Consider the following 10,151-nt stretch of genomic DNA (forward strand, 5'->3'; position numbering starts at 1 on the left):
TTTTAAATTCTTCATATTTATACATTTATAGTTAATTTTAAAAATTGTTTCAATTAAAAACAGAAAAGCGAAAGTTGACATAAGAAAATAACGTTGTTCTTAGCACTATTCTCAAAATATTCTACTACTTTTTTTTACATTTGTATGTAAAGAAAATTCCACTGCAAAGAGTATGTTTTCCTCCACTGCTCTGACCCATGCTTTCAACTATTTCACCATATCTTTTGTATTATCGTTTTTTGCGTTTTTAAAAAGCGAAAGCAAACCATAAATATGAAAATGTTTTCACTCAGCTTCACATCTATCACATTCGCTTGCCACCGCTGAAAAGCTGCATCAGCACAACATTTAATATGCAAATGCAGACATATACTTACATTACGCCACCACCACCAACAATGTCCCTAACGGCATATAACGCTCATGTGTTTCTCAGCGAATTCTTTGCAACTTTTACATTTTGCGTACATTCACATAAGTGCACTCAACGGTGTCCACATAGAGTATGAAATGTAAGTAAGAAAGTGAAAAAATGATAAAAGTCTTGGTGATAAAATAGCAAAAAAGCTCTGCGTGTGGCTTCTTTATTACTATGCTCATATGCACTTATTCTTCTGCGGCTATAAGTTACTTAAGTTAATACTTATAAGTGCATGTGCAGCTAAAATAATGGAGTGTAGTGAAATATCATACGCTTAAGTTATGTATGGTAAAAATGATATGAAATATTAAGTTGTAGAACTTAAACTCAGCAGTTTTTACACAATTGASTTTTATTGTAAGAAACGAGAAGCTCCTCGCTCTGCTAAAATACAACTTTTGTTAAAAGAAACCATAATTTGAAAAAAAAGTATTATTTTTTGCCTAAAAAAGAATAAATTTAGGTAGAAAAGCAATGTAATTTATTTTATTTCTCAAAACTTTTGAACGATTATASTTATATCTAAAGGACACCACGACGCATGAGTAACATATTTTGCTTACCCCCACGTTTGAGATTTTTGGGTGCAATAATATGAGCGAAATTTCCAAATATACAAAATGTTCATAATAATTGCCTTATTATGTATTTTCTAAAAAATGAAAAAAAAAAAAATGTTCAACCACAAGCTTCCATATACATACATATTGTTTTYACGAGAAAATTAAGGAGTTGGCTCAATATCTTCCCCAATAAAGGCTTTCCTACTTTTTATCTGRCATAAAGTGCAACATATATACTTTTAATTAGCTTTATAAATCAGTTTAAGTACACCTCTTTGGCATACCAAGAAAATACTGATAAATAGTTGAGGTACGTTACTCATACGCACTGGTGTTCCAACACTCATATACAAATGTATATGTTGATTTTAGCTATCTTCGYTTGATTTGAAGATTCCACTGTGGGCCTACATTTCCTTAAAAACGCRTTTAGCTTTTTCAAACGTCTAACCATACTCAACTAGCTCCGACGCTTAACTTCATTTAACCGAAGCGAAAGCTTTAGTTGACTGCTACATACTTATGATTAGTTTCAACTTCTGATGAAGTTTTTGTACAAAACTTTTCTATAGCAAGGTATAGCATGCACATGTATATGTATATACTCAACTTTCTTCTTATTTTTTTTCCGCAAGTTCATTTCGCCACCCTCCGCTGGCAAATTCTAAAAATTCTCTCTTAATTTTTTTGTTACAAATATTTTCTTGCAATTTTCATTGCAAGCATCTTAACAATTTCTTCTTTCTTTCTCTTTTGCATTACAAAGTGACAGCTGTTAGTTTTTAACTATTTCATCGACATATTTCGAAATTTATTGCAGCAGCTTAAAAGTAATTTATTTGGCATGTGGGCATTAAAGTTTTTTCATTTTGTAATGAAYGAGTGGTAAATAGTTACCTTTGGGCCTAGATAGCGAAATAAATAGTCATTTTGMTACAGCAACTTTCAGAAGATATTTATAAATATTTCTTTCAAATAATAGATATTTATATAACAACAAAAATAAATATTAATTGATTATATTAAGAAATGTTTAGAAATAATCCAATTTTTTGAAAGAAATATTAATTAAATAAATTAAAGAGCTATGAAGAAATATTTTCATTACTAAGAGAAATATTAATAGGCTAAATTAAGAAGGTACTGTAAGGATTTAAATATATGAGAGAAAAATTAGTTCAATAAATTACTAATATATGGGAAAGAGTTCGAGTTTCAGAGAGAGATACTAATTAATTAAATTGAGATGGTACTGGAAGGGATTTAAATTTCTGAGAGAAATATTAATTAACTAATTATTAATAAGTTAAATTTAGGAGCGTCTGAAAGATTTGTTAATGGAATAAATTAAGACGCCGTGGAAAAATACTTAAATTTCTGGAGGAAATATTAATTGACTTAGTTAAGGATATGGATAATAGTTGACTAAATTAAGAAGGTTAAGGAAAGGACATATACTTCCAAGAGAWTAATTAAGTGACTAAATTAAGTTGAGATTTGATTATTTTTAAAATTTCGAAAGAGGTATTAATAGATTAAATTTAAGAGATTTTGAAAAGAGTTTCATTTTCTGAAAGATATATTAACTAAATTAAGAAATGATATTTAAATTACTGAGCGAAATAACAGTAGACTAAATTAAAAAGCTTTGAAAAATATTTAAAATTGTAAGAGATTTATTAAATCACTTAATTAAGTGACAATTGGAGTATTTTGAAAATTTCGGAAGAGATATTAATTTACTAAATTAAAGAGCTATGGTAAGTGATATAAATTTTTGAATAAATAAAAGGTTATGGGAAACGATTTAAATTTCTGAGAGAAAAATTTATTGAATAAATTAAGGCTTTTGAAGAAGACTTCAATTTTCGACTCTTCCATTTCAGATTTAACAAAAATGTATCTTTAAAAGTGTTCAGATTATATTTTTAACAWACGAACACATACATTTTAGCTTGAAACAAAGGTCAAAATATTATTCAATGTTAAATAACTATAACTCGACAACATATTGAGGAACTCAATTTAAATATAATCAAACGATTCCGAATACTTAAATTTCATTACATTTCTTAAAGACGACTATAATTAACTTTCAAATATTATATTAGGCCTACATAGATAACCTCAATTTAACATTAAGTTTACCAGTAGAAATTCGATATCATCAATCCTTAAATTTATTTTGCACATGCAGTTTTAACGGCATTTGTCATTGCCAATCTAAAAACAACCGCAGCAAAGTTTAGAAAACTCACTACACCGAACAAACAAGAAAATTCCATCAACCCAAACTATAATAGAATTATAACTAGCTATGCCAGTACTCAACTAGAGGCAGGAATGCGGGAAGAGTTTGGTTGCAGAATAGCATTGTTGGCGCACTCAACATTTTCGAATCAATAAATTTTAAAATTAGTATAGTACAAACTAATTGCTAGCACTTTGGTTAGCTTGTCGTTGCCAAGCAATTTTACCTCCATTACTAACGGTAAAATAAAAGCATGCATGTGCAGCAGAAATGTATGCAAGACAAGCAATGGCGAACTTTCAATTGCTATGGSGGAAAATGGAAAAATGGAATTTAAAAGAAAATGAAATTTGGAATGTCTTTATACAGTGCAGTAAATGAGTATGTATTTAGTTGTTACATACATACATTTACAACTACATATTCATATATTATATTAATGTGTAAGCCAATAGTTTACTTGTTTGTTAGTGCGCTTTAAGCTATTTTAATTATCTTTGAAAAATTGGAAAGTAAAACTATTTGTTCGAAAGGATGCCAGCAATTGGAAATGCGAAGTAAACAAAGTGCAAGTGAAATGTATATCTAACAATTTGTATATTTCATACGCGCTATCTGAAAGAAAAYTGTTGGGAAAGTATTTATGTAATTCGAATCTACAGCCATTAATTGTACTTTTTTTTGCTTTTGAAGCTTAGTAAGTTTTCTTTTGCCTAAAAAGAACATAATTAACTTTATTCTTAATCACTTCCAATAAATATCTCAGGTTTTATGTCTAAATGAATTATTCTAAGTCAACCGACGGGTCAGATAAATCTTCCCACTGAAGAGAATCTTCCCAGTYAATTATGATCAGTGACCATAACTGATCCTATTTCAGACTCGAGTTGTCAAATTAGAAAAATCTCTTAAATAACCTATCACGTAATTGGATTTTAGTTAGTTTCAGTTCTAGAAATGCTTAGCTGAAAATCTTTCATTAACTAACACCGCAGTCTGGAAGAGATTCCACTAAAGGAGTTACTATTAAATACAAATTTTAAAACCAACAACAATATAATGTCAAAACCATTATTTTTCGAACAACAAAAGAGATAGAAGGAGAGTGTGAAAAGAGAGGTGGTTGTAGTCGGCGCCAAGATAAATTTATGTTTAATGTAGTAATTCTGTATATCGGTTTCTCAGTGTGTATGAAGCCAAGCTGAATCAGTTATAATTTTGTTAGACAAAGGTGTTCGTTTAACTTCTGATTGAGCATCCCTGCACCAACAACATTTCTTCCTAACCTTAAAGGATTTTTCACACGGATGAAAAAATCAAAGTAGTGAAATGATTCCAATGTTGTTGTTGTTGTAACTGTGATCTCGTCCCCGTTARGGTGATAAGGTTCAGATAAGTTGTCATCGAGGYCATCCAATGGTAGGCCCAGAAAACGTGCTGCTTCAATCTGGTCGGACCATAGGGAGGGGCGTGTCAGATATGTAGGTTTAATTGGGCATGCAAAGAGGTAGTTAGAGTCATGCGCTAGCTTCTTGCGTGCTGGACATATAACTATTTGGTATGTTGGGGTCGATTTTGGATAAGTAGAAGTTTAACCTACTACAGTATCCAGAATAAAATTGCGCAGCGGGATCCCGATACTCGCGGCAACTCGAGCTGGTCGTCTGCAAAGAGTGGTGCTTTGACTCCGAATACACCATTCACTATGAGAGAGTTAATGGTTTAGGAAGGACCTCTTGATGCTCCTTGGAGGCGGTTCCGCTTCATAATTTTGTTTGTATTGAGTTATACTCGCTTTGCTCGCCTTACTTAGACTTACTTGTTAGTTTTAATCTGCGGGAAAACACTTTGTGGCTTTGGGTACTATTACTGTGAATAAAATCTCTACGGTACCCAAATCCGACTGAAAAGGGAAATCTTCAATAATTTTCTTTGGCATTAACTATAATGTAACGATGAGTAGACATACATCGACCGACCTACTTCTAAGCGGATCAATAAGGTAGAATTATTTACTATAAAAAATAAGTAAGAATGATTTCTAGATGTATGGTCTGAAAACTAGTTAGGTTTTTTGCAGATTTCGTTTGTATATTTTCCATAAAAACAGTTCAAAAGTCTGTAGGTATAAAATACAATAATAGTAATGACGTCAGATATGTAGTTATCGATCTCTTTCAAATTACACTTAAATTCATATTTCATACGCTCCTATTTATAACCTCAAAATGGCGGAGCAAGAAGAAACAACAGTTGCTTGCCTTTCGTTGGCTTGTCAATTAAAATGCAAATTCGCAGCGCCTACAAACCTACACCTGAACGAAAATAAGTATTGTGCACAAATCGRCATAGCAACCCTGGAAAAGCATTATAAATACAAACAGCTGCCGCCACTTAAGCCAAAGCAGCAATWTTTGCTATGGCTTTACTTTGCTTCGGAAAAACCGCGAAAGCGGCTGCAAATGGCTGCGGGTTTGSCGCTGAAATGCCAACAACAAAATTTTCAAATATCAATTTAGAAACAGTAGAAAAGGAACAGATGAAATATAGTGGTAGGCAGAGAGAAGTAGGGCGCGAGCGGTGCGTGCGTGTGTTTCTGCGGTGGCGCTACCACAGTTGACAGAAGTGAATCTGATTAGTATCAGCTGGTTGGATATTAAAAATTCACCCATGCATTTCATGTATATTTAATCGTGTCGCAGAGGTGTGTGCGAGCGATTGGCTCTAGCCAATTACGCTAGGTAAATGTGTTTTTGAAGATAGTTTAACTGAAATCAATTACGAAGGTGATTTTTAATAAATCATACCTTAATTAAAATTCATATCAGTGGCATGGATTGATACTTGATGTTTTCATTGTATATAATAAATATTTCTTGGAGTAATGTCACTGTTTCGTCTTCCAAATCCTTTTGATTTTTTTTTTTTTTTTTGGGGAAAGGATCCCTCCAAAATGATCATTTATCAAGCTCTTTACCGTAATAGATCGTGGTATCTTTTTTGGGAATACTCAAATGGCAGCCTCACAGAATGTTGTTATAGGCCAAAAGATTTATTTCAGAAATTTCTATTCCGTTCGAAAACGATAAATTTATGTTTAATGTAGTAATTCTGTATATCGGTTTTTCAGTGTGTATGGAGCCAAGCTGAGTCAGTTATAATTTTGTTACAATCTGGAGTAAGAATAACCAAGCGTTCAATTGATTAATAAGAATAATGATACCGTTGTTTTTACGACTACTCTTCATTAATAAAGTTTCACCATAGACAGTCCTCTACTAATAAATGCCATTTTATTGCGAAAAATATATCTTTGCTAGAATGTATGTATCCAAGTTCACAACCGTATGAATTATATAAAACTACATCCAGCTGAAATCCTAATAACAGAGGCGCCCTCGGTTATGTCTCGGCTCGATGTATATTAACCGAAAAAATTGAAATTGGATAATTTTTGGTAAATGTCTCTGCTAAAACATAAATATCCRAGTTCACAACCATATTAAAATTCATTACACTAAAACTCATTTTTACTGCGTGGTAYAAATAATTGAAACTTTCAATCTCTACTCTTAAATAATTGATGATTTTGKTGATAGATCTTTTGTATGCGACGCTAAGACTAAGACGCTTGAGATATATTTATCAAAGTAGTGTAAAATTTTTAGTTTTAGTCAAAATTTGAGCCAAGAAAGTGTAACAAGAATATGTATCAAAAAAAATTTTTCCAGCAGAAAATTTTTAAAATACTTTATAATGTATATTAAAGCTTTTTTGAAAATCTTTTGAATTACTTTAATGACAAATGTTTCACAAATTTAAATGTTTACTAATAATCTATATATTTTCCCTTTTTTTCTTTGCAGCAAAAATTTTATTTTTCTATATTATTTTTTATGCGGCGTTAACTGGATTCTTCGCTGCCATGTTGGCTGTGTTTTATCAAACACTGCAAGTGGATAAACCCAAATGGACATTGGGCGATGGAATGATTGGTTCGAATCCAGGTGAGTTGAGCACATTTGRGTAACTATTTCTTTCTAAAAAGGTTAGAAAGGGTGGAAGTATTTGCATTTAAAGTAACGGAAATGATGTTGTAGTAAGAAATTTTAGGTGCCGAAAGTTTTAATCACGCCATTATCATGATTCAGTTGCCAGACAAAAATATGTAGTGAATTCCAAGTTACTCTAAACAAAGTTTTATAAAATTTGCAACTCTTTSAAGCACTTATTTTAGTTGGTAAACTAGCACTAAATATATTACTATACTTTAAGATAAAAGTAGAAGAAAGACTGCTATTCTTTGGAAMTTGTTCTTGTCTAGCAAAACAATTAATATTTATAATGTTATTATGTCAAAKGTTTTGGAGTTTAATCTTCAGATAACTAATACTTATTCCAGTTAAGAATAATGCTTAAGATCAGCCGGCTGTAGATTTTAAGCCATTGGACTCAGGTTCGACGTCACTGTGGGAATAGTATGATACTCGACCTTGTTACTAAACTCGAGCTAGATTGTAATAATTGTTGACCCAGAAAAGTAGGTACATGGTGAGTTAAACATGACGTTTTCATACAACAACAGAGTAGAATAGATCAATGGTTCTCAACGGAATCGACAGTTCTAATGGCGAAGTCCATATATTCGACGTTGGATGAAAGATTGAAACAGGAACAGAAGTAATTTTCCATACGCAGAAGGTTTTCAAATGAAAATGACTACAATTCAGTCTTTAAGGCTGAAATTATTAGCATAACAGAAGGTGCCTAGTCGGCTTTTGCTCTAATCAACAAGTCCATTAACCTTCTAGTTGATAAACATACGGCATATAAGGCTATCTGTAGTGCTTATATAAAGATAGACCCACGCAGGGCGCCATTTCAGGGCCATTCATTTCCTTCAAACGTTGATTTCAGCAATGGATACCAAAGATACATCTCAGATCTTGGAACAGTAGTAAGAAAGTGTATACCAGAAAGGGACTTTGGGGTAGAGTTGATGGTGAGCAGATCTAAACCATCTAATTTTAGGCAAGAGCGAACTAAGTAACATTGTTGGGGTCATCACAGGATATATGTTTCTCTAGGGTCTTATCTTCCGAAAATTAGTAAACAGCAATTGGTAGAATGCAGACACAAATATTAGTACTAGAGTATGCGCGAAGGATGACGAGAAGATAATGTTGCAGATCTTTGTGCAGCGTTCAGCCGATTGAGACGCGATATTTAGCATGGCTGTCAATTGTTCCTACTTTAAAGACATTGGCCAGCTGTGGTGGAAAATCTTTTTTTATCAAATCCATTGAGTTGCTGGATAAGGCTTAATTGGTTAACAGTTGAAGCATAATGGATAATGCACCATAAGCGTGACCGCATGCGATCTAGCGCTTCTGCATTTCTCTGTTTTTAGTCAACCAACCAAGTGACAATAAGCAAGTGACTATTACTGAAATAAAGAAATATGATGCGAAAAGCTGTCCTAGTCCCATAACAAAACTAGTACATATGTGTCGCAATAAACATTATAAATACAGTTAATAAATATACATATAAGAAATGGTTGTTAGCTGTTTTCAAATTCTTGCGGTGATAGCGTGAACACTTCAAAAATTATGCGCGGTCAGGCGTAGAATTTCCATATTTATAGCCAGGCGGTCGTGTCTGCTCTCCCAAATAGTGTTTGTGTGTACGTGCAGAGGATTTATAAATGTATTTTAATTCAATTTTCTTTATTCCACAACAACGCTAAATGTGAAAATAAATAAATAATTTTAGATACTCGTGGCGCCACCAAAATTTGCACGCGCAAATAGCTTGGGATCAGCATGGCGTATAATTAACTATGCGAGCAGTAGCATGCGAGCGTGTGCTCTTTTCTATTTTATTGGCAGCGATTTTGGTTAGGCGTTTTATTTTTTATTGTTATAATGATGTGGGTGTGCTATACATATTGAATTTGTATTAGGTTCTTCAAAATAAAGCACTGGTGTTTGAAATGCTCGAGCACTGTGCAAGGGAGCGTTCTTCTAATCAGTAGCTTTAATTGCAGGGTTGGAAATAAATTTATGAGCTTGCTGAAAATTTATGGCTATTTTGTAATGGATTTTTTTTTAATCATTTACAAAAATTGCGGTTTATAATTTATAGGCTATTGTTAGTAGTGAATAAATGTGGGTAGTACTTTTGGTACGTTGTGTATAAGTGGGGTGGGGCGTATGAGCAACTAGCTGAACGCTTAGCATGTTTGATCCAAGAGGAATTTTAAAACTCATTATACGAAAAGCGCGCTCAATAAATATTAAATAATTCCTGAATAATTTTCAAAGATCATGCTTGAAGTTCGTACAATATTACATTTACAAAATTTGGCACACCTTTTGGAAACCCTACTCTAAAAGATAATCAAATTAAAATCCTTCCAAATACTTTGTTTCTGTAAAATGGGCACCCTTGAGATATTATTTTCAGACTCTTCCAAGTTTTATTGTATATTTATTCAATCTGCCAYAATTAATTCTTTATACAAGGCTATCTTTTGGTTAATTAACCTCCCAAGAAACAAACTCAGGATCCTGGTTGCATTTTATACCGCCCACTGCAAGCTGAAAAGGCACTTAGCTAACATGGGCCTATCATCTTGCGCCAACTGTCGGTTTTGCGACARKGACCCTGAAACYCCGGAGCACCTGTTAAWCGACTGCATTGCAGTCTGTAGGCGCAGGTCGAAKKCCCTTGGAGCCATGTTTCCGGATAGGGATCAYATCGCCGCGCTAGCACCCAGCAGAATACTGGACTGGTCAATATGCTGGGGCTAAGCGAGTCCCTGTGAGTTAGGAGAGGGCACAATAGACCTAAGGTCGCAGTGCATTCCTCAGTTATTTATCTGTCTATCTATCTTTTGGTAAATATCTTTCAA

General features: G+C 33.1%; 1 protein-coding gene across 2 annotated transcripts in view; it reads left to right on the forward strand.

Moving 5' to 3' along the window:
• Nucleotides 1–10,151, forward strand: part of LOC108965472 (sodium/potassium-transporting ATPase subunit beta-2) — a 96,302-nt gene that overhangs the window by 52,426 nt on the left and 33,725 nt on the right. For both annotated transcript variants that reach the window (XM_018927920.1, XM_018927919.1), the window contains one exon: nt 7,102–7,242. In XM_018927920.1, the coding sequence (XP_018783465.1) occupies nt 7,102–7,242 (141 nt within the window). The remainder of the gene's footprint in view (nt 1–7,101; nt 7,243–10,151) is intronic.

This window comes from Bactrocera latifrons, unplaced genomic scaffold (assembly GCF_001853355.1).
Source record: "Bactrocera latifrons isolate USDA-ARS-PBARC rearing strain unplaced genomic scaffold, ASM185335v1 scaffold_14, whole genome shotgun sequence".
In the NCBI taxonomy this organism is placed as follows: Eukaryota; Metazoa; Arthropoda; class Insecta; order Diptera; family Tephritidae; genus Bactrocera; species Bactrocera latifrons.